Source organism: Magnolia sinica, chromosome 10 (assembly GCF_029962835.1).
Source record: "Magnolia sinica isolate HGM2019 chromosome 10, MsV1, whole genome shotgun sequence".
In the NCBI taxonomy this organism is placed as follows: Eukaryota; Viridiplantae; Streptophyta; class Magnoliopsida; order Magnoliales; family Magnoliaceae; genus Magnolia; species Magnolia sinica.
Window position 1 is genome coordinate 18,794,173 of NC_080582.1, and position 26,398 is coordinate 18,820,570.

The window sequence follows — 26,398 nt, forward strand, 5'->3', positions numbered from 1 at the left end:
CTTCCTATTTAGAATTAATTTGTAATCATGTTATGACACTTCTACAAAAAATTTATTTGGAATTTTTATTTTTAGAAATTAGGTTTTAGAATTAGGATTTTTATTAGAGTAAAAAATTTGCTATTTTTGATAATTACAAATTTTGGTTTATATATATATATATATATATATATATATATATATTAATGGTGTAAATGGGACATACATGGCAAATGATAATACGTGCTCCAACTCAACACGTCCTTCCCTAGGGGCTCTTAAATTTGAATGGTGCAGTCATCCAATGAGATTGATGTTTCGTGGATTCAGAATAGTTATCCCCCGAGGAAGATGGTGCTCCAACTCAACACGTCCTTCCCTAGGGGCTCTTAAATTTGAATGGTGCAGTCATCCAATGAGATTGATGTTGGGCCCATGCGCAATCCATGACACACCTATTCTATCCAACTGTCCAGATTGATCATAGAAGGACCTACTTGGGCCCCAGATGCCTAATGAGGTAAAAAATATAACTTGTGGGTCAAAGCTCTCGTTTAAGCTATAACTGTCTCTCTCATAGTTTCTCTATCTACCATGAAGTTCACATTCCACCAACCATTATGAGATTTTGATCCTTCAATGATCACCTTCCATTTAAAACCCCACCCAAAACTACAAACAAACATACACATCCACTCATTTCAAAGTTTCTGAAATTTTTGGTACCCCAAAAACCATGCCTTCAACCAATGTGAGACGCAATGTCTTAGAGAGAAACAGTAGTCTTAGAGAAAGAGAGAAACCAAACAACCCCATATTATCCAAACACCTCCAAAAGGTCTACCCAATTGCTATTCACAAGTGCAGTTCATCAGCATCATTCTCATCCCTATCTCTATCCTTGGATTCCATTAATTCTTCAATCAACGGCTCGATTTGCCTGTGGGACCAGAAGGTTGCGGTTTCTACAAATGGTACTGCTGGGCCATTTGAGAGAAGGGAGGTTAGTCAGGTCGAAGTTGCTGATGTTGAGAAGGTGAGCTTGGATTCTAGAGACGGGAGCTTAAAGAGGTGCAGTTGGATTTCTAAGGGTAGTGGTAAGATACATTCTCAAATCCTGCTCCTTGTATGTGCTATAAATCAGGTGGGGCCCACAATGTATGTTACATGGCCCGAAGATCAGGCCACCAGCCTATCCATTCATTAGGCGGGCCAGTCTCATTTTTTCCAGTACCCGTGTGGTCCACCTGATGGACAGACCATACTGAATTTGGGGCCATGAAATGTTCATGGTTATGTACATCGGATGAATGGTCAGGATCTCGCGCAAACACATACCAAATTTGTCACATGTGGGGAGACTGAGAAATGCCATCATACTTATGCATTTGTAGATCTTTGATGTTTCCCTCTGCATTTGTAAATCTTTATTGCCCACATGTGACAATGGAATGCACATGTACAAGATCCCAACCTTTCCAAGGACGGCTCCACCGTGTGTAAACAATCAGATTGTTCGTATGTGTACGAAGAAAATGATGGATCCGAAAAGACTAACGGACCACATTCAAAGTAGACACGATGCTCACCGGATCAGTGTACCATCCTGATTTTGGCCCAGGACGTGCACATATTTGTGCCAAGTGTGATGAATGGCTCAGATCTCATCACGTGTGTGCTCCATCTTTAATTATCTTATAAGTCAATCAAGCTGGGCCAGGCTGGGGCTGAGGAATTTCTAGTCATGGGTTAGGTCTGGTAGTGTCATTTCAGATCGTTGGTTGGGCTTGATCCTGAATTCTGAGCCATTTAATAAATGGGACTGGGTCTTAGTGACCATGACATGACCCTTCTCCAACCTACAATAAAACAGGCATCTAGTCCGATAAATGTCCCCACCCCTACCTAATTCTCAACTTATCTTTATGTGGTTTCTCTAAAATTCATTGTAAAACAAGCTTATTTAACACGTGTGGACCCATTGGGTTGTACAAATCAGACCTATCCATCTGAATCATCCCACTGTCAAAGTTGGAAGACTCAAATCAAGCTAATCTAACCATCATATAAGCTACCAAATGAATTTGGAGGTTTATGAATGGTTGTTCATTGTTTTCTATGGTCTTTGGCCAATTATATTGTGTATATGACTCTAATCTGTATATTACATGAGCCTCACATTGATGAGGGGATGCTATACGATTATTAGATGGGCCCTACCATAACTATAAAATTTAAATGATCCACATTCATAGGCTAATTTGATTAACCAATCTTAGGTATGGACTGATGACACCCTACCCAAGGGTTTGTTAGCTAGCAACTGCTTTTTTTTTTCTTTAAAAAAAAAAAAAAAATAAAATAAAATAAAATAGAAGCCATTCTACATTTTAAAGTAACTCTTATTTTTAGAATGACTTCTATTTTATAAGAGAAGCTGCTCTAAAGGTGTATTTGGTAGCAGCTTCTCTCTAAAAATAGATGTTATTCTCTACTTTAAAGTAGTTTCTATTTTTAGAATGACTTCCATTTTATAAAAGAACCTTCTATTTTGGCAATAGCTTTTCTCTTGAAATAGAAGCTATTTAAAATAACTTCTATTCTGTGAGAGAAGCTGTGAGAGTAGTCAAACAAACCCTAACACAGGATTGGTTTAGGTGAGACCCATACTCACCCAAGATGGTGAGGCTATTACCGTGGGGCTCATCTTGATGTATGTATTTTGTGCCTACAGTCGGTCCATTTTTTTCTTATGATTTTAGGGCATTATCCCAAAAATGAGGTAGATCTAATTATCAGTGGACCATATCACAGGAAGCATTGGTGATTGACTATTAATGGGCCACAAAAGTTCTGAATCAAGCTGGTATTTGTTTTTTTTTTTTTTTTTTCTTCATCCAAGCTTATTTAACCTTATCCACAGATTGGATATGGAAATTAAATACTACCAGAAACATTAAGGTACATGGTAGAACATTCAATCACCACTGTTTCCAATGTTATGGTCCACTTGATAATTGGATCTGCTTCATTTTTGGGATAATAGATTGAAATAATTTGTAAAAAGGGATGGACAGAGTTAACACAGAATGCATACATCAAGTTGGGTCCCATGGTAAGGGCCACACCGTTTGGAGTGAGTCCGATATCTCACCTAATCTGCTCCCCCCTAACACATGTGAGCTGAATAGACAACAATCAATTTAATCAAACAAGAGGACTGCAAGAACTGATGATTTTTCTCACTATTGAGGGAGGCTGCTCCAAATTCACAGCAGATGAAATGGCAATATTATGAACCCAGTCTGAAAGGTTGGTCATTTGTCGCGTTATTAGATTAAAGGTTGCAATTAGATCTGATGGTGATCCAAACATACGTTGGGTGTAGAGACTAAACGATGAAAATGGCAGTCACATCACTTCAATTGATAGTGACAACCGAACACATAATTGCATCTTGCTGCATTTTATTGGCAGATGATATTTATCTTCCAACTTGCACAGGTGCCTATGTTGTGCATGCAACCCAAAACATGGGGATTAGGTGTTACCCAGGTAACACCTTAGTGGTTATTACCCTTACCCAGTGGCCCACCTTCATGATAACTTGTATATTCACGGCATCCATCCATTTTTTCCATCCAATTTTAGGATGTGGTCCCGAAAATTTTGCAGATCCAAATCTCAGATGGACCACACACCATAGGAACCAGTGTTGATTGAGTGCCTCACCATTAGAAATCCCTAAGAGCCCATGGTAAGAGTATTTACCTGTCATCCAACCTTTTGATAATGTCAAGAAGATCTGAATGAAGGGAAAATACAAATACCAGCTTGATCCAAAACTTTTGTAGCCCATAAAAGGTTCTTAATTAATGGTCATTCATCACTGTTTCTAGTGTTATGGTCCATTTGATATTTGGATCATTTTTGGGATTGTGTCCTAAAATGAGATGGAAAAATAAATGGACAGCATGGATACAAAAGAAAAAAAAAAAAAAAAAAAAAAAAACAAGGTAGGCCCCACATGGTTAGGGTAACACCTAGTAAGGTGTTACCTCGATAATAGCTAATCTGCTTTCCCATCTAACTTGACTCAAAATAAGTCAACTCAACTCAGCAAGATTTCGAACTTGTCCCCCGAGGCTATTAGGTTCCCACCAAATAAGTTACTTTTTATACTTACAACAGTGAATAGGTAACTTATTTTAGATAAGTTTGATTTATGATTAGTTAGAAGTAACTTTTTTACGTAAAAGTATTCAACCGCTTCGATCAAAAGTTTTAACTTTTCTACCTTTCATAAGTTGCTAAAGAGAGGCATGGGAAAGACGAAAGAAAGGAGAATCTGTTAAGGAATTTGTTTACCAAACATACTTATCTTCTTAATAAGTAAAAAATTAAGGTAAATTACATGTGGCATAAATAACTTATCTTAAGCAACTTGCGATCCAAACAGGCCCTAGGAAACTCAGTTCTCACAGTGGCATCGGCTGAGCCTGGCGGATGAGTTGATTCAATGCAACTCATGCTGACTTAGACAGAATGACCCACCCTATCAAGGACCGAACTTCGCTCATCTGGTAGACTCTTCCTACCAACAGACCAATATAAAAACCTACAGCTAGTTGTGTTTGAGCATTTCCTAAAAATTTTAATTTATATTTATTAACTACCAAGTTGAGTTTTCAGGTTTTTAAATTGTACCATTAAGAGCATTGTCATGGCCATAACCTGACTCAAAAATCAGGCCCACCTGTTCTCTTGGTGGACCATGATATTTGTGTAAATCTAAACCGTTGGACGACTTTTGGTTGGTGCTAGGACATATTTCCAAGTTGCTAGTTACAAATGAGGTGGAATAGTTTTGAGCGAACCGTCTATACCAATAACTGGGCAATTGCAATTTAATTCAATTGGACATCCAAACATGGGCTAGATCATATTAAGTAGTCCAAAACCAATAACAAGATCATCCATTGATTCATGTTATTTGGCTAGTGATCAAAATCAAAAATCAGATCTAGTTCAAATTAATTAAAAAATATAAAATCAGACGGTTATTTCATCAGTAACATGTTTTTTTTTTTTTGAAACAAACATGATTTTTCCACATGCATTTCTCACAGATCAGGTCTATGTTCTGTTCCATGATGAGCGGTGGGGCGTCCCTGTTTATGATGACAAGTAAGATTTTTAACCAACTTGATTGAGATTTTCTTTCTTTTTTGTAATAAATTTCTTAATTTAGGGCATGTTTGGTTGCAACAAATATCATTAATCAGTTTAATTTTGTACAAAATATCATGAAATGTTGTATTTAGTGCAACCAAACACACCCTTAATCCCATGCAAATTTGGGAGCCGATTAGGTGAGACCAGGCCTCACCCAAGCGTGGGGTTACAGTGGGGCCCACCTTGATATATATATATTATGTATCCACACCGTCCATCCGTTTTTCCAAACCATTTTACGCTAGCCATGAATGAAGCAGATCCAATTACTAAGTGGACCATAACATAAGAAACAGTGATGATTGACCATTAATGGACCACGAAAGTTTTGGATCAAGCTGATATTTATTTTTTCCCTTCATCCCAGCTTATGTGACCTTATCAATATATTGGATGGTAAATAAAAACCATACGGGCCCTGAGAAAGTTTTAATGGTAGGAAGGTCAATCACCATTATTTCTTATGGTACGGTCCACCTGATAATTGAATCTGCTTCATTTTTTGGGCAATGCTCTAAAATGATCTAGAAAAACGTATGGACGGAGTGGATACATAATACATACATCAAGGTTGGCCCCACGGTAACACCACGGTAAGGGCCGCACCTTCTTGGGTGAGTCCGGAGTCTCACCAAATCCGCTCTTTGCAAATTTATAGGAACTTATGTCCCGTGTTTGGGACATGAGCACTTAATCAGGAGGCCTACTATATAGACGGCCTGGCCCAAAAATCAGATCCGTCGACTTATCTGACATAGTACAAAAAGGGTGGATGGACAGCTTAATTAACAGTCCATATTCGATGTACATTTATGAGCTGCCCAATTCATCAAAATGGCTACGACCACCTGATGCAACGGCTCAGATGTTCCACACACGTGCCATGTGCACAGATCTGTGTCCAAATCTTATATTATTTGAGGAATATTATGTCATTTTTGTGAGCTGTGATTATGAACAGTGAGTTGTTCGAGCTTCTTGCATTGTCCGGTATGTTGATGGATTACAATTGGACAGAAATTCTCAGCCGAAGGGAGTTATATAGGTGATTTTTCCCCATTATTCAACAACTAAATAAATATTTATGGTGCGTTTGGGCGTACTCCATATTGCAAACTGCTCCTAGAAATTGAAAGTATCAATGTTTGGAAGAAATATGGAAACCACTTGCGATTATTGGTACACCCAAACATAGGGGTGGAAATTTTCTAATTTACTGCAATTTTAATTTATTTTCTCTTAAATGAGATTAGTATTGTGATTATTAGAGTTGTACACAAGTTGAACCTATTCGAGCTTGGCCCAGCTCGGCTCAACTCGGCCAGGAAGCTACCATGTTTCGAATTCAGCTCAGTTCAGTCCTTGTGCTTGATTTAGCAGATCGGTTTAGCTTGTATATTAGCTTGGGGGCAAGTTCAAGCCGAGCTTGAGCTTGATCTTTCGAGGCAAGTTCGAGTTCAAGCCTACGAGTTAAGTTTGAGTTTAAGTTTTAAAGTTATATATATATATATATATATATATATATATATATATATATATATATATATATATATAAATCCGATCTGAGTCAAATCGATTCCAACCAAGTCAAGTTCCGAGCCGATTCGAGCCGATTTAGGTCTAGCTCAGACTCAGCTTGAAATCTTTTGGAGCTCGAACCCAGTTTCGAGCGAGTTGAGACGAGTGAGTTAAGGGAGTTAACTCTTATATATAATCAGCACCAGTTTAGTTGCATGGACGCTTTGAAGTGAACTTGTAATCTGCCACTTGGACATGGGTTTGGGTCATCCGAACCATTTAAGTGGTGGAGCCCACATTTAATCTGTGGTGGGAAAAATATAGACCATTGAAAATGACCTCAGCAATTCAATTTTTAGACTACTAAAATTTAGAGAATGGTCAAGGCATTGTTTGGTAATATCAGAATTTTTTGAGATTTTCGTAGTAAAAATCCTTCGGAGAAAAGAGGACCATCCATGGCCTATCCAAGGTGGCTATCTTTTGAAGTGTGTTTTTTACACCGATCAATCGATGTGGCCCACCTGCCGGATGCTACCCGCCCTTTTCTCTTTATAAAATTTTTATAAATTTTTGTTTGTTTGATATATAGAGAGGCTTTTGCAAGATTCGACGTTGATGTTGTTGCTAAGATGGGGGAGAAAGAGATTATTGAGATCAGCTCCAACAAGAAGCTCATGTTAGCAGAGAGCAGGGTGAGGTGCATTGTAGACAATGCCAGATGCATACTAAAGGTAAGCTTGATGAGTATTGCACCTTATATTTAATGGTACGTAGATTATGCTATCATCGTCCTTGTGGGCCATTGTAATTAACAAAGCCTAATGCCCTTTGGATCTCATCTAACATGATAATATAGGAATGATCCAATGGTTAGATTATAACATAAAAACTCTTGTCAGCTCTAGTTGCCTATCAGTGCAAAGTACATTAATCCAACGGTTAATTTGTGGGCTATGATTCATCCCATAGGTGGTCCATTGAATTGGACTATTTGGATTGATGGGCCTGTGGGCTGATTAGGACTGTAAGGTTCATGATCATGATCACACCTCTTCGTTTACAAAAAACATTAGAGCCTGTTTGGATTTACTGAAATGTAGATTTTGGAAGTTTATAGGGAAATAATATTTCCATTGTTTGTTTTGCAATTTTTTCTTTAAAAATGCCGTTTTCATTTTCCTTTCATTTCTTGAAAAATGCCCCTCTTTAATTTCCTTACCCATACTTTAGAAACGTGACTTTGAAAAAATTGAAGACAAGAAGTAAATAACTGTATTTATAAAACCCCGGACGGGGTAGTCACATGTTTCATTGCCCATCTTCTAAATACCTGTGTGTGCAGTTGTCTATCTTCAATATTGACACAAGTATCATTTTATGGCTTTTCAAAATTCTACTAAGAATAGAAATCCACACACACACACACACACACACACACACCATTTGACTTAAATGTTATTTATCTTCATTTACTCCCAATTCTTCTCATTTACCATCATTACCCCCATCCAAATTGCTCCTTAGTTTCTTAAATAAAAAAGAATCTAAGTACATCCTATTTATGCTTAGACCATAATCCATCCTGGCAAGGCTCCGTGAGGTCCACCATGAAGTATACACTTTATCCATGCCATTCATCCATTTTTCCATATCATTTTAAGATATGAACCAAAAAATAAGGCACCTCCAAGGCTCAAGTGGACTACACGGTAGGGATTGAGTGCCCACCATTAAAAACTTCTTGGGGGCCACAACCGTTTTGGATTAAGCTGATATTTTCATTTTACCTTCATTCTATAGGACCTTATGAACAGTTGGATGCAAATAAACATCACAGTGGCCCCTAGAAAGGTCTCAATGGTGGGTTGCATTATCACAACTCCTTCCTACGGCTTGCTCCACTTGAGATTTGGCATTGCCTTATTTTTTGGGATCATGCCCTAAAATAATATGAAAAATGGATGGTCGGCATGGATACAACCCACACATCACAGTGACCCCACATAGCCCCTGCCTGCACGGATTATTGTCCAAACAGGGGCAGGACGCAATCCACTTTCTACAAAAATGGGACCATGATTCGGTTATTTAAAGTGTTGATACAATAATTCTTACCATGGAACCACCATGTTGTTTTAATAACATCCCATCCATCCATCATATGTGCCACCTCCTATTCTCCTACGTTTCCAAAACTCAGGTGGCCCACATCAGGTAGAATCATGCCTAAAAACTTTAAAATCACATGCTGTGGCCCACCTGAGATTTGGGATAGGCCTCAAATACAATATGGAAGGTTTTTAATGATGGATGTCCCCGTTCCAAATATTCCCCGTGGTGTGGCCCACCTGCATTTTTGGACTGTCCTGCGCTTTAGGCAAGGAGAAAAGGAGGCGCAAATGAGAGATGGGTTGGATGTCATTAAAGTCCATTTGTAAATAAAGTTTGAGGTAGAAACGTTTTATAGCAGATTCTGACTTTGGGCAAAGCAAGGACCTATTAGCTCGGCCCATGGACTAGTGCTGGGCTCATGTTCTTTTAGCGCGAGCCAGCCTGGCCCAGCCCAAACCAACCCAACTTCATATGTTCTTTATAGGGCTGAAAGTCGGGTGGGTTGGGTCAGGTTGGTGCTCAGCCCTAGCCCAATCCAAGGTTCCCATGCCTCAACCCAACCCAACCCAACATCAGTTGGGAATTCTCAACCCAAGCAGGCTTGGCCAGGTTAGTCGGGTTGCTAAGGTGGATACATGCTAATATTTTCGTTATTACATTGGTCTATTATATTTTCAATATATGACTTAGTTTTTGTGACTATGATTTTATTGATTATATATATAATTATTTATAGTAAAGAACTTCATTTTTCTTAAACAAATAAGCTAAAATATAGGACAACTACTGCTTTAAAAGTCGTGTTGTGTAACATGCAATCTATTTGGGAGAGAGAAATCCGACATATCTCATTAGCTTTGAGTCATCGGAAATGACATTGACCAATGAAACCCGACAACAAGGAAATTTCTTGTGCCTTCAACACAGATGATCCACACTCAATTATAATTTATAACTTATATATCAATCGGGTTCGGGTTGGGTCAAGCAACTTGAGACCTCAACCCGAGCCCAATCCAAACCCAACCAAAGTTTTATCGGATTGGTGTTTGTACAGCCCAAGCCCAATACTGAACCCGATACATCCTGCCCAAGCCCAACCCAATGTTGGGTCAATCACAGGTCAGTTGGGTTGAACCCACCCGACTTTCAGCCCTAGTTCGTTCTGATCCTTGATTAGGCAGCACATGCATTTTGAATGTAGATGGTTGATTTGTTTCTTCTAAGTCTCTATTTATTTCTACATGTGTGATGCATGAATGGATAAATTAAGAACATTCAAGTGAAAGATAGGGATTTTATGAACTTTCGGCTAATGCTAAGGCCGGGTTCGTTCGGTCGTGGCCAACCAAATTTTCCAAGCTCAGGCTTCGACAGAGCTTGGCCATTGAACCTTAAGTGCCGGGTTGATCCGGACCCGGCCGAACCCGGCCCATCGCCACCCCCAATAATACAGTAGTGGTATACTTACACCCTCATGACATTGTACACATAACAAAGTTGGTAGTATTAACAGAAACATTCCTAATTTCATTTGGATGGAAAATGCAGATTGTGAAGGAATTCGGATCTTTCAGTAGCTATCTATGGGCCTATGTGAATTACAAACCCATGATCAACAGATACAGGTACCCCAGAAATGTTCCTTTGAGGAGCCCAAAATCAGAGGCTATAAGCAAGGATCTACTCAGGAGAGGGTTCAGATTCGTGGGCCCCGTCATCATTTATTCATTCATGCAGGCTGCAGGGATGACCGTTGATCACCTTGTCCACTGCTTTAGGTTCAATGAATGTGTGGCCCTTGCTGAGAGATCATGGGAACAGTGTTAACTAATATATCAGCTTTCAAAGAGCAGTTATAGGATCTTGCTGTATTAGTATTTAATGGGGCTTTTGTAGAAGTGGGGCCCATGGTTTGGTGATCCAGATAGGTGTGTGATGGCCCATATAATCTCTCACATTGGAAGATCCTAACCCTTCATTGGGTGACCCTGCCATCGTATACTTCCAGAAGATTTTAAATTTTTATTGAGTTTGGAAATAGGTTTTTGTGATTTCTTTGGTAGAGATTGTATTTTAAGGTGTTTTCTCGTAACAGGTCTTTGTGACTTAATGGTTGAAATTATTTTTTTTTAGTGCGTTTGGATAATTAATATGAAAATTGCAATTTAATTAGTATTATCTAAAGAGATCATTTGGGAGGGTTGTGCAGTCAAAGGTGGGCCCCATGTATTGGACGATTAAAATTAATTCTTGGACCTTCATTATAATGGAGACAGAACATTGATTTTTCTAGCTGAAGATCAGATGGCTAAGATCATCCTATCAAAAGATTGTAAGAGGGAAGGGGAATAAGAGGTGGGCCAGAAATGATTGGACCATCAGATATGATGGATGATCCAAATCATTGAATGGACCTTCTTTATTACAATCAACATGGACGGTCCATTTTCTTAGCCATTTATTGGATGGTGACGTGATTCTTTTTGATGGACGTGCAATAAAAGGTGGGCTCCACATGAAGGAAGAAACCCAACCCTAACCTGGAAATAATTGGGTGGGCCTGGCCCTGGTGCCACCTAAAACTTACTAAAATCGCTTCTTACAACTTGAATGTTCTAATCTATCCATTGATCAAGTGGGCCACACATTTATAAAGAAATAAACACTTCATAGGAGTGGAACCAACGGTCTAGATTCAAGATGGATGGGTCATCCAACCGAGGATTGGCATGGTGTGTTTGTAGGATATAACACAGACACATATACAGTCGGTCAGGCTGGGATCAGCCAGGGCTAAAATGACTTGAGACCAAGCCTGACCGGAAATTGATTCGGCCATGGATGTAAGGCCCAAGCTGGCTCAGAAAGCCAGGTCAGGCTCATCAGATCAAGCGAGCTACCCAGCCATTGTCACCATTGGTTAGGATCATTCAATCAAAGTGAATTTTAAGAATGGTCGGCTAGAAAGGGTGGGCCCACAAGATAGACGGTGAAGGTTAGTCAATAAAATATTTTTCAATATAATAAATACGTACCATGCACTTTTTATCCATTGAGTATATGGTTAGGATCATCATATCAATGTGATTTTGAGAGGTTGGCATGATGGATGGTCCAGATCAATAACTAGACGCTTTCTTGTATAATCAATATGGACAGTCCATTTTTATAGCCATGATTAGTATCTTGGTTGGTCAGGATCATCCAATCAAAGTGACTTAATAGGGTGACCAACGAAAGTTGGCCCCACATGATGGATAGTCCAAACGTTGATCGAACCTTTTCTAATATAATAACTATGGACCGTCCATCTTTCCATTGACCAGATGTTCCAGCCCATACTATACTAATTTTTGGTCATGATTTCAATGAATGCAAATGAAATTGAAATCACGTAATCAATGGAGCAGATCATTTGAGAATGTTCACTTTGAAGTAGCACGTGCCAAATAAGCACGTGCATGAGATATCTGACCTGGGTGTAAGATTGGCCCCAGCTCAAAGCTGACTTGATTCAAAAAGCCCAGCAGAGCACTCAAACTGGTGGGCCACGAGTTTTTGTTGAATGTGGGACTTGAGTCCTTCTAAATTGTGTTATTCCTGGACTCGGATTAGGCACTGCCACTGTCGTACCCAGCAGAGATGGGCAGTGATATTGTAGAATTTGATTGAACAGTCTACTCATGTATCACCATGTAAAGTATGTTTAAAAGTTATTCGGTTAGATATAATGTAACATTATTCTAATTTTAGGTCAATTAAATGTTATGCCTACGGATTTGGCTCCAATGTAGGAGAACGACTTTCTGTAAATGCAGTCCATTCTTTTCATCACATGCAAAACACTGAGTAACTAAGAGGTGGGCCACACCACATGGAATTATGTAAAATCATGTCTTAAGATGGTAGGCAAAGAAAATGATATGGAAAGCAGTCACTATTGCTATTCTTCAGAGACAGTCAAACATATAATGAATGACTCAAATTTGATTATGCATGTGAATGTAAGTGTCGGGACACACCGGTCAATAGGTCAAGTGGTAGACTGAATGAAGATATCTTTGTTTCAACACCGAGGTCTTGGTATCGATTTTCAAGTGGGGTGAGTAATGCTCACCCGTACACATTCTTACATGAGCACATGTGTGCAACTTTGCACATGTGTCATGGGTACATAATCTGAATGGTGATGCGGCACCCTTGAAATCTCACTAGCCCAATTTCCAACCTGATCCAAAACTCTAGTGGGCCATAGCAAAGAGAAATACACATCAAGGGAGGAAATTGTTTCCTTTTATCATGGCCCACCAAAGTTATGTATTGGGCTGAAAGTTAGGCTTGTGAGGTTTCAAGGGGTGACACATCACATGGACCATTCAGATTATGTGCCCATGACATGTATGCAAAGCTACGCATGGATGCTATATGCCCGGTGTGCTAGACTTACATTTGACTTGAATCGAATTGAATGCCTTGAATGCCTTGTGACTCCAACAGCCAGGATAGACCAATTAAGACTTGGTCTAAGAAGATTGGCTATTTACTTCATCACCATTGGCAAGGTGATCAAACAATTTGCAAAGGGGAGTTAGTCCTTCACATGTTTTTTTTTTTTCCTTGGAAATATGTACTTTTTCTTACAAGGGTGATAGTTTGGCAGTGTCCATCAACAAAATAATATAAAGATTTTTAAAAAAAAAATTTGCCAATTTTATTAATCTAGAGATATATGAAGTACAATCACTTGATAAAGTAAAGAAATCACAATAAATCACCAACAACGGTTCAAGCTAGCAAAATGGTCATAGTGTTGATAGTCTTCCAAACCTAGAGGGTCGTAAGATATCCATACGGTTGTGAGATGGTCATGGGATTGGTCAATAGAATGTGACTAGGGAATCACTAAGGACTTGGAGATTTCAGTGAACTGACAATGAAGTCATGGATATTTAATATAAATTAAACCGGCTTGCTGCAACAATGTACTGGACAGAAGTTGAAACTAGATTAAAACAAAACTAAACACTTTAAGCTTATTGTAGCATGGTGTTGGACAGAAATGAAGGAATTTAAATTAAAACTAATTGAAATATATGCCACTAAGGGACAAAAGATAAACAGTGCTGAGCCGAAAAGATTGTGTTGATTGTTTTGGTGTGAGGCCTGGAGCTTTTTGTTTCATGTTGCTTTTATAGATTTGGAGAGGCGGTGACCGCGTGCAGAGTTCGACAGCATGAGAGATAAAGTGCAACTGTCTTTGATCGTAAGTGTAGCCCATCACGTTCAGCCATATGTATAAGAGAGAGCATGTTTCTAAAGAGTATGTAATTACGTATGCTTTCCTCTTGCTATTCCAATCTTACAATGTATATAGGAAGAATCGTTGGAGAATCTTCATATTGTTGAACTTTTTACTTACTGCATAATTGCTTTTATTGGAAACTTACATTGCAAAAAGTCGCTTTAATTGGTCACTAGCATTTAATGTTTCCCAATACAAACACACCTCTAGCCTGAGGTTCATCTTCACTATATATAAAATTGTCTCGTGGTACATTTTAGGCCATTTGATCTGGTCTTGATAGGCCGCATGTAAATAGTTACATAATCATCGTAGTGGACTCCACATAATGTTGTACAGGATCCCTACGAAGGAGGGGTCACAGTACGTAGGTTACTTAGCGTGGATTTTGCAACTCTGTTGATAAATGGAAGTAAAATACACAACTCTGTTGATAGGCCGCATGTATAATTGCCCAAAAATAATTTTGTTCGCAAAAGTGCTCAAAAGTACTAGAGTTGTGCATAAGGTAGGATATGTCTGGACTGTAACCGTTAGGTATATGTCATGTTTATGATCCAAAATATTAATGAGATAATATATACAAATGAAGGTGACTACTTACAAAATCTTTAAGATTGGAAATTTTTTTAAGTATCTCTATAAAAATATTGGATTAAGGAAAGGATGTGGGTTTTTGGTAACACTTGTTATATGGAGTTTTTGTAACCCAAAGCTTTATATGGCCCACCCACAATATCCATGTACATCCGCCATTTATCAATTTTGTTGGCTCATGTTAGAAAGTGATCCCAAAAATTTGAGAAAAGTCCAAGGCTCAAGTGGCGACACCATAAGAAATATCGAGGATCTAATTGTGAAATTTTCTAAAATCTAATTGACGGTCTTGATTCCACACTTAGGATTGTGAAACACATACATATGTAAAGATATCAACTAGAAACTCAAACTTGATGATGAACAACTCTAATCATCGCTTTTGTGTTCCTGCATGTGACGATGCCCCTTCGCTCATCTTCTCCTTAATCTTCCCTCATGTATGCTCTTAAAGATGAATAGCCCCACACATTTTTTGAGTTTGGATGGAGATAGCCAAGAATTTCTTTTATGTATAGACTTAGATTTCCTATCTGAACATATGAACGAAGTCCTATATGGACTTTTCTTCCCTGGACATGTTAGCTTACATTAATGTGCAGTTTTTCCTCTATGATTATTGGGCTTTGAAACTTAAACCCAAGTTTTTCAAATAATCAAAGAGGCAAAGTAAACTATATGCGTGTGCGTGCGTGTGTCTGAGCCACCGTCTAGAATGCAGGAACACACACCTTTAAAACCTTCTTGGGGCATACAAAAGTTTTGGATCAAGATAATATTTATGTTCTCCCTGTATCCAGGTGGGAATCACCTTATGAATGGGTTGAATAACGCATGGACATCACGGTGAACCCATGATTGTTTCATTGATGGTCGTTTAATCCCCACTATTTCTTGTAATGTGGTATACTCAAGCTTAAGTCTGCCTCATTTTTTTAGCTCCCACACTAACATGAGTTGGCAAAATTAATGGATAGATTGGATTTCATATGATCATCATGGTGGCCCCATAGAGCTTTGGGCTCTACAAGAACTCTATTTTACAAGTGAATCCCAAAACTCTTATCCCTAAGGAAATGATCTATATTCAAAGAAAAAGAGATAAAAGTACTAAAGTATTAAAATATTTCAATACAAGAATTTTATTATTGGGTATATGTTATTGTGGAAAGTAAGACCTATTATGTAAATGGTTTTAATTATCAACTACCATTGGAATCCAATGGTTACGATTCCCAATGCATGGGATGTACTCTAGCAAACCTCTTTCCAAAAAGTGCAATTTTTGGGTAGGTCATGATGTGGGACAAAGTCAAGGAAAAACTCAAAACTCATGAATGACCAAGATCAAGAGGAATAGGGCCATATAGCTTGAGATGGAAAAAATAAATAATAATAACACGCAATATAGCTTCCCAGTACCATAACTTTCAATTATTTCAATATTTAATATGTTATTGAAAGGTATCAACAAGTCCTACGCCATGGCTAATGCCAAAGGCAATTGAACCCAAATTATTTAATTCCAAAAATAAGTTATTTTAGAGAGGTTAATTTTGAATTTTAAGTTAAAATTTATTATTTTTAATAAGTTATGTTTTTCTATTATTTTTAGTATAATTTAGGGTTTGAAAAGTCTAAGAATAGCTTTAGGTCTTTCTTTGAGTAATGCAAAATATTTTGAATATTAGTTCAAAAGTCATTTATTATTTTTAGTAAATCTATTGTTTTAAAAAAGTTTATTATTTTGTCAAAAATAAATTTGGGGTCTAAGACATATAATTCATCTAAAGGTTGGTGTGGTTTTCCAATTTCCTATGAAATGCAAAGTAAATGACTTATATTTTATGGTTTCAGACATTTGTTTAAAGAAGAATTATGGCTTGTAAACCGAGACCCAAAAACACTCGCAAAGGAAATAGATAAAGTAAATTGTAACTATTACTTTTTTACATTACAAAACTATCATTTTTACAATAATTTCTAGCTGAAATAATTAATATGTAACAAAATCATCATTGCAATCAAATATAAGTTGTGTCACTGCATGGTTACAATGGTAAGTAAACTTTGCCTATTGACAACTATTTACCATTGTAAGGAAAACCAAATAGTCCCTAAATTGTTTTGTAAGAAAGCTTTATTTGGACTTTATTTGCAATTTATTAATAAATTTTCTCTTTTAGAGATTACTTTTACCTTATAGATTTAAAATTTCTCATGAATTTGAGGTTTATCATAGTGGAAGAAGATGGTGGTCTCTTCCTCCCCTTTTCCAACACCCACCCACTACATTATTTGATATTAGAGTGAGGTTTTTTTTTTCCTTGAGTCAATGGCTTCTACTAGCAAATTGGACTACAACAATCATATGAGCAATGCTTTGGAGCATCATGTGATGAGTGTAGGGTTCATGGTTTTTTATTTAGAAATCAGGAGATAGAAGCAAAGACTAGTAGCATGATTAAGGCCATTGATTGCAAACACATTCACGACCATCAAAAGGGCTTGCAATTAGTCAATTTATATCCAAATGCTTTTTTGTCAATTAGATGTTGAAGAAGAAGACTTGTATAGATGAACAATTAACTCTTGAAAAATTCACTAATGAAGAAGAGTAGACCTATGCAGATGAAGGAATACCTCTTGATGAATCTACTATCAAATTACTTGATCGATTTATAGATAAATCAATTGATGAATTCATAGTTAAACTAGAAAAAGTTTCAATTAGATTAGAAAATTAATTAACAAGTAGCTTAATAGAAACAAGTAATAATTTGGCATATATAAATGTCTTGACAATAAAGGAGATTGGTATTTTCATGATCATTTTGTCAAGCTCTAATCATTTTATCACCCTTCTACCTTCTCCACAGTGACCAAAGTACAAAGGCTAAAGGCCGATGGTGATGCCAACAACAGCATAGCTGATTAACATTAATTGATGTCGATTGATCAAAATAATGGTTATAAAAGATGTGAAAGTCGGCACCCTAAATATGACAGATTGTTGATGTAAGACAATTAACCATTTGCTCTAAAAGCTCGAACTGATAGAATATAGCGAATTAATCCATTTATCTCATGGCTCAAGCCCCACATCACATAGGTTAGGACCTCAGTTAAACTCCCCTTGTGAGCCACCCTACCCAAATGTGCCCCTGCATCTCAAAGGCCACCCCACTTGAGACCGGTGTGAAAATAGCCCTGCATTAATGGTAAATAAACTGAATGTAGTGCATGCTCATAGCCAAGGTGGGCCACCATGTAAAATCATGCTTAAAACCTCTCTCTCTCTCTCTCTCTCTCTCTCTCTCTCTCTCTCTCTCTCTCTCTCTCTCTCTCTCTCTCTCTCTATATATATATATATATATATATATGGAAATGGTTCTATGCCGTCGACCTCATGGGAAGTACCTCATGGGAATTTCCCATGAGCTAAAGCTGTGTGGGCCCCACCGTGATGCATGTCGAACATCTACCTCATTAGTCAGATGCACCATCCCATGGTGGGCCTCGGGCTTAAAAATCAAGTCAATCCATGACTTTTGTGGGCCACACCACATGCAAAAGTTGAGAGGGGTTACCCTCCCATTAAAACATTCATAATCATTTGTTGGGACCATCAAGATGTGGTTCACAAATCCAGCCCATCCATTATGTGTGTCCCACTTGGATGAGGGGTCAAACCAAGTTTCAGACACATCCAAATTTCAGGTGGCCCCACCAAGTGCTTTTATATGTTTTAGGCATGTCTTCACATGATTTTAGATGGTATGGCCAACCTGACTTCTGTATACAGCTGATTTTTGAGATATACCAACATTTAAATGGGACCCATCAAATGCATGGTGTTGATGTTCGACACACATCACGGTGGGACCCACACAGCTTGACCTCATGGGAATTTCCCATGAGGCCGACCTCATAGAATACGTTGTTGATGTTCGACACACATCACGGTGGGACCCACACAGCTTGACCTCATGGGAATTTCCCATGAGGCCGACCTCATAGTACCATTTCCCATATATATATATATATATATATATATATATATATATCGCAAGCCCCCCATACAATCAGTAAAGTTGTTAATTGTGGGCATCCCTATCCCAATTATTCACAATAGTGTGGCCCACTAAAGTTTTGTAACGCCCTAACTTATGGCTACACATGATAGACGGATTGGATGTCATGCACAGCTCACGATCAGCATCACACATCACCTTGTAGGTTAAGGTCAACCTACAAAGCTCTGTTCATGATGGCCCATATTCAATGGCCCACCTGATCAATCAACGGTCCTGATTTTAATTATCCGGGACATTCTTGTGCAGCAGAGCCATAAACAGCCATGTCAGCCACGGAGGGGAATCTTGTCTTTTATATATTGAACACATATAGTAGTTAGAAGGTATACCTAACCCGCTAACTATCCTCCAATTACAGGAAGTTTGTTATTGGGAAAGAGGCCAATCATCCACCAGACAACGAATCCAAGTGGCCCACCAAGCTGTCATCGGTGAAATGATGGGACCCACCAATCCACCCCATGTGAATACGTCCTAATTTCCACCAATGGTAGATGAGACGACAACCTAAATCAGTGGTATAGTCAGAACAAAATAGTGCAGTGGTTACTTTCAACCCCATGTGCCATGTTCAAGTGGGACCCACTTGCTTTGATCTTTTCTTCATACAGATAAAGACCATGGTTTTAAGACTCTAATATTCGGGTCGACTCATCGAGTCATGACTCTCCAGGCCCAACTCACATGAGTCGGGAGTGATTCAGAGGGCGACTCATGGTATCAAACCGGATAAGGTTCCACGGGGTAGGCCCAAGCCAGTCGTATGGGAGTTGTCCAAGTCTTAAAACCTTTGATAGGACCATAATTTAATATCCAAAGACTTGATTGGCTCATCATGTAAGACTCTATTGGGTGGGCCACACATGATTATCGGTTTAGACCGTTGGATTATTCAGATTCAGCAATTCAGTGGGCTTCACTATAATTGTGATTATTGTAAATAGGTTTACAACAAGACAAGACGCTTGAACCATGATTCCTATACATAGTTATTAAACCGGATATGGAAACCTACGATATAAAGACCCTATAGAAGAGGAGTGCGATGGGTAAGCTTCTCTAGCCTTCTTTTCTATAAATAGATGGTTTTGTCCCACACCAACATAAGAAGAAGATTTTTTTTAAAAAAAAAAAAAAACCTAATCACATTTAAAGATTCTCTTAAAGGTATGGGGTGCGGAAGACCTAGCATCCCTCGGCTACAACGCGGCATTAGGAATGTCTTCCCGATTAGATATGCATTTGTGAGTGTTATGTTGAATCTCCATTATCGATACATAGATGATCCGTTGATCCGGAAATACAGGTTTAACACATCATGCCTAGGTTGAGTCACAAACCTGAGTTGGAAGTCGACCAATCATATCGAACCAGATCAGTAATCTACCGAATCCAAGTCAACTTGGATGAGTCCTATCATACTCGTTCAAGCCTTAAAACCATTGATACGACCCACCTGAAGACTAGACTGGTTTAATTTGGAAACAACATGGACGCCCACCAGATGAACGGCCAGATCTCATGTGTCACTTCAGCGTGTGAAGGCAGTGTTGCATTTTTGTGGTTTAAAAAATAATTAAAAAATGAAAATTCAAAATTTTCAAAATTTCGGGATTTTCCCGCCAAATTACCTTTTTGAATTTTTTAAATTAAAAAGTATGGTGTGTGTGCTTTGTCCCACATCGGAAATACAGAGAAAAGTTTTGTGGTTTATATGAGATGTTGAAAAGGGTATTCTTACTTGGAGCTTTTTTAGAAGAGATGAAACACCGCACTGGAACACACGCATGCACCCATGCGCGCGCGTGCTCGCGCTCGGGCACGGGCACGAGCGAGGGCGAGGGCGTGGGCAGTGTGGCTGTAGTGGCGCTAGATGGCGCACTTTGCACTTCGCACGTGCGCATCGTGTCGCAGAGTGGTCGCTCCCTCGCAACCTTACGCGAACTTGGTGCGAACTCAGTGCGACCTCGGTACGATGGGTCTGGTCAAAGCCTTAGGGCAATGTGGATCTGAAATGTTGGAAATGAGCTTGGGTTTTATAAGTGACTGAGAACGGTCGGATCTTAAATCCGAAACATCCAGCTGTTTCTTAAACGGATAGCTACCTTAAAAGCCACAACGGTCCAAAAACGGACGGGCCAGGATGATCCAACGGTCAGATCTACAGATCTAATGACCAGAAACGTCTGAGATTAATGGACAATGGCCAGAAACATTTTTCAAATGTTCTGGACCATTGAATACCACACAGCAATGGATCTAAACCTGAGGCCTATATAAACTGGACCATTCCAGTCCGATTTCATCATCTCAACACACCATCTCCCCATCAAATCAGATACAGTCAATAGCTTCATATTAGAATACTGTTGTCATCTCCATAGTCTAAGTCTGCCAGAATAAATCGACTGCGTTAAAATTGTTCCATAGTGGACCTATCGTGATTGCTGCACGCTGGATCCAGATAAGGCTTGTCTTATCCTGGAAGCAATTCGCCTGTAACCCATCAGCAGTTGATAAGGGGGCGAATCACGCTTTAAGGACAGCGTATTTTATACGTGATTCAGCCTAGTGATAATTTTATTTTATTATTTATTTTTCGGTGTATCCAAAAGTAGTTTCTCAAACAATCTTAAAGCGTGATTATGGACACCGAAAGTGTTGCATCAATCAAACTGATGAACCAGGATCTGATCCGATTGGACCGATTCGATGGTTCAAATTTTACTAGATGGCAGGAAAAGCTGAAATTCCTGCTGACCGCGCTGAAGATCTTCTACATCTTGGACCCGACTCTCCAACCTCTGCCTGAAGCAAAGGACACTGACACTCCAGAACAGATCACTGCTAGGATCAAGCGACAAGAAGATGAACTGCTGTGTCGTGGCCACATCCTCAATGCTCTCTCTGATCGATTGTATAATTTGTACACGGGGACCACATCAGCGAAAGAAATTTAGAGCGCACTGGAATACAAATACAAGGCTGAAGAGGAAGGTACACAGAAATTTATAATTGCCAGGTATTTCGACTTTACGATGGTAGACCATCTACCGTTACTTGCCCAAATCCAAGAACTGCAGCTTATTGTAAATAAAATAAAAGCCATAAAAATCGATCTTCCTGAATCCTTTCAAGTCAGAGCTATAATCGCAAAGTTGCCTCTGAGCTGGAAAGACTACAGGAAGAAACTACTGCATAAATCTGAAGAGTTCACCCTAGAACAAATCCAGAAGCATCTTCATATTGAAGAAGAATCTCGTAACCGAGACAAAAAGGATGACGCTAATGGTGCATCCTCATCCAAGGTGAACGTAGTAGAAAAGACATCCCAAAATAATACCTATGAGAAAGTTGATTCCCTTAAACCCAACAAAGATCAAAGAAAATTCAAGAAAATCCAAAAGAAGAAAAACGGCAAACCCAAGGGAGCTTGCTATGTCTGCGGCAAGACCAAGCATTTCGCCTAAGTCTGTAGGGACCGAAAAAAGCCTAAGAAAGAGGCTAATGCAGTAGACGATGAAATCGTAGCCATGATCACAAAAGTAAACCTAGTTCAAGAGAAAATTCCTGGTTGGTGGTATGATACAGGTGCCACAGTCCATGTATGCAATGATCGATCTGCTTTCAAAACCTATAAAAATGAGACCAATGGTCAAGAGGTTCAAATGGAAAATGAAGGACGATCGAAAGTTGTAGGCAAAGGAACCGTAGAATTAATCTTTACATCTGGAAAGAAGGTAATCCTGACCAACGTACTACATATCCTAGACATAAGGAGGAATCTTGTCTCAGGGGATCTCTTAAACAAGCCTGGTATTAGGGTTGTGTTTGAATCAGGCAAGCTGATCTTGTCTGAGAATGGAAACTTTGTGGGTAAGGGATACGCTTGTAATGGGATGATCAAACTCTCTTTAAATGAAAAGAATTCTTCTGCTTACATGATTGAGTCTATAACGTTATGGCATGGTAGACTAGCCCATATTGGCTACAGTACCATAAAACTCATGGCTAAGAATGGCCTAATATCATACAATGATAGTGACAAAGATAAATGTGAAGTATGCATACGGTCTAAAATAATAAAGAAACCATTCACTAGCGTTGAGAGATCGTCTCAAATATTAGACCTAGTGCATACTGACATATGTGAACTAAATGGTATTTTTACCCGTGGAGGTAAAAGGTACTTTATAACATTTATAGATGATTGTTCAAGATATGTATATATATATCTGTTAAAATCGAAAGATGAAGCATTTAATGCATTCAAAATCTATAAAGTTGAAGTAGAAAATCAATTAGATAAAAATATTAAAATCCTTCGTAGTGATCGAGGAGGAGAATATTTCTCTAATGAATTTTCTAAATATTGTAAAGAACACGACATAATACATCAGTGCACAGCACCTTATACACCATAACAAAATGGTGTAGCAGAGAGAAAAAATAGGACGTTAGTAGAAATAGTCAACTCAATGCTAATACAAGCACAGTTGCCATTAAACCTATGGGGAGAAGCGTTGTTAGCTGCATGTCATGTTTTAAACCAAATTCCTTCTAAGAAAACCAAGACCTCTCCATACAAAATATGGAAAGGAAGAAAACCAAACATAGGGTATCTTAGAGTGTGAGGGTGTCTTGCATATTGCAAAACTCGAGAAACTAAAAGAACTAAATTAGGACCAAGAGTTATCAAGTGCATCCTTGTAGGATATGCACAACATAGTAAGGCCTATAGACTTCTAGACTTAGACTCTAATATAATCATAGAGTCTTGAGATGTAGAGTTCTTTGAGAATTCTGTATTCACGGAGGAAAAGAATGCTGAGATTCAATCTCCTAATGAAAATATAAAAGAAACACAAATAGAAGAGAAAACTCCTAGTGAACCTCGTAGGAGTCAAAGAGCAAGAGTAGAAAAGAGTCTTGATCCTGATCAAATAGACTCTCAACAACTCTCTTTTCATCTAGTTGAGGATGATAGAGAGAAGGTGATTAGGAAAATACATATGGTTTTGACTATAGAAGATGAACCTAAAACTTTTAGTGAAGCTATGTCTTCAAGAGACTCCGCTTTTTGGAAAGAAGCCATTAATGATTAAATGGATTTTATAATATCTAACCAAACATGGAAATTGGTAGATCTACCTCCAAGTTCTAAACCAATAGGTTGTAAGTGGGTATTTAAGAAAAAATATCACACAGATGGTACAATTTAAACTTTTAAAGCAAGATTAGTTATTAAGGGTTTTCGACAGAAAGAATGAATTGATTATTTTGACACTTATTCACCAGTAGCTCGAATAACATCGATTAGGATCTTATTCGCTCTTGCTTCCATACATCATCTTCATATCCATCAAATGGACGTGAAGACAGCATTCCTGAATGGTGATCTCGATGAGGAGGTTTACATGGAGCAACCAGAAGGGTTTGTTCTACCAGGAAATGAAAGAAAAGTATGTAGACTTGTTAAGTCTTTGTATGGATTAAAACAAGCACCAAAACAGTGGCATGATAAATTTGATTCTAAAGTTCTTTCTTATGGTTTTGAACACAATACTGCTGATAAATGCATATATTCAAAAGTATGTAATGATTATGTTATAATCATATGCTTGTATGTAGATGATATGTTAATAATCAGTAATAAAATGGAAGGGGTAACTGAAACCAAAAAGTTTCTCTCTTTAGTTTTCAAAATGAAAGATCTTGGACAAGTGGATACCATATTAGGTATCAAAGTTAAAAAACATAGTGGAGATTTTGCATTATGACAGTCTCATTATATTGAGAAAATAATAAATAAGTTTAATCACTTGAAAATTAAAGAGACAAAGACCCCGTTTGATCCAAGTATCAAGTTAAAAAAAAACAGTGGAAGAGCAGTTGCACAACTAGAGTATGCTAGTACTATAGGTAGTCTTATGTATGCAATGCAATGCACAAGACCGAATATAGCATACGCTGTGAGTAAACTAAGTAGGTTTACAAGTAATCCAAGTGTTAAACACTGGAAAGCAATTAGTAGAGTTCTAGGTTATCTTAAAGAAACCAAAGAACTAGAGTTATTTTACTCAAAATTTCCAGCAATATTGGAAGGATATACCGATGCAAGTTAGATATCGAGTGCAGGGAACAACAAGTCCATTACAGGGTGGATATTCACCCTAGGAGGTGCAGCTGTATCTTGGGGATATAAGAAACAAACTTGCATAACACACTCAACTATGGAATCTGAGTTCATAGCTTTAGCTGCTACAGGCAAAGAGGCTGAGTGGTTAAGGGATCTTCTTTTAGAAATCTCATTTTATGCGAAGCTTATACCGGCTGTTTCACTTCATTGTGATAGTGAAGCTACTCTAGCAAGAGCCTATAGTGGTACCTATAATGGGAAGTCCAGGCACATAAGTTTGCGACATGACTATGTAAGACAATTGATTCAAGATGGAATCATTGCGATCTCATATATAAAATCAAGTAATAACTTGGCTGATCCTTTTACTAAACCTCTAACGAGAGAAGTAGTAAGGACAACATCTAGAGGGATGGGGTTGAAACTCTTTACTTAAAGTTTTACCAGTGAAAGAAACCCAACTCTAAATTAGAAAATCTCTAAATATTGGGTTTAATGGGTAACAACAATTCACTGATAAGTGAAAAGTTTCAGCACTAAATAAATTGATAACCTCATCCAGGATGATAGTGCTGTCCGTTATAAAGAGGGATGAGTATTGAACTCTTAATGAAATCCAGTCAAACAAGACAAGTGTTTTAAACGGAAACACTAGAAGAATTTCACCTATGTGAACGTAGAAGTGGTGCCGCTTCTCATGAGACTTAGAGTTATTTCGGGATCGTTCATGAAACAGGATAAGCACATGGCCATTAAAAGTACTAAGCGAGATTATAAAGGAACACCTAACGCATAAGTTATTATGTGTGTAGTATTTTCGGTTATATCATAAAGGAATAACTAGTTCAATGCTACGGCAACCAGAAATTTCGAAATAACTTTAAAATGCTTACACTAAGGAAAGATTCAAATCACAAGATATCTTTCTTTATGCATAATAACTGTTATTATTTTGGCAGAATTTTTTCATTATTTTAAAAACCAGTGGGGGATTGTTGCTTTTTTGTGGTTTAAAAAATAATTAAAAAATAAAAATTCAAAATTTTCAAAATTTCGAGATTTTCCCGCCAAATTACCTTTTTGAATTTTTTAAATTAAAAAGTGCGGTGTGTGTGCTTTATCCCATATCGGAAATACAGAGAAAAGTTTTGTGGTTTATATGAGATGTTGAAAAGGGTATTCTTACTTGGAGCTTTTTTGGAAGAGATGAAACACGGGTTGCGTGTTCCGAAGCACTGGAACACACGCACGCACGCACACGCACGCGCACTCGCGCACGGGCTCGGGCACGGGCACGGGCACGGGCGAGGGCGAGGGCGAAGGCGTGGGCAGTGTGGCTGTAGTGGCGCTAGATGACGCACTTTACACTTCGCACGTGCGCATCGTGTCGTATAGTGGTCGCGTGGTCGCTCC

At 38.3% G+C, this 26,398-nt stretch overlaps 1 protein-coding gene across 1 annotated transcript; it reads left to right on the forward strand.

Moving 5' to 3' along the window:
• Positions 1 to 680: 680 nt before the first annotated feature.
• On the forward strand, positions 681 to 10,776 carry LOC131257381 (uncharacterized). Its single transcript, XM_058258267.1, has 5 exons — positions 681 to 1,076; positions 5,109 to 5,166; positions 6,176 to 6,259; positions 7,325 to 7,466; positions 10,399 to 10,776. The coding sequence occupies exons 1-5, from the start codon at positions 716 to 718 to the stop codon at positions 10,675 to 10,677; spliced, it is 924 nt and encodes a 307-aa protein (XP_058114250.1). The 5' UTR covers positions 681 to 715; the 3' UTR covers positions 10,678 to 10,776.
• Positions 10,777 to 26,398: the final 15,622 nt, after the last annotated feature.

Excerpts from the sequence above, each read along its gene's own strand:
- LOC131257381 (XM_058258267.1), top strand. The coding sequence starts at position 716 with ATGCCTTCAACCAATGTGAGACGCAATGTCTTAGAGAGAAACAGTAGT. Across the intron at positions 1,077-5,108 it reads TTGGATTTCTAAGGGTAGTG|ATCAGGTCTATGTTCTGTTC; the intron begins GTAAGATACATT and ends CATTTCTCACAG. Across the intron at positions 7,467-10,398 it reads ATGCCAGATGCATACTAAAG|ATTGTGAAGGAATTCGGATC; the intron begins GTAAGCTTGATG and ends TGGAAAATGCAG.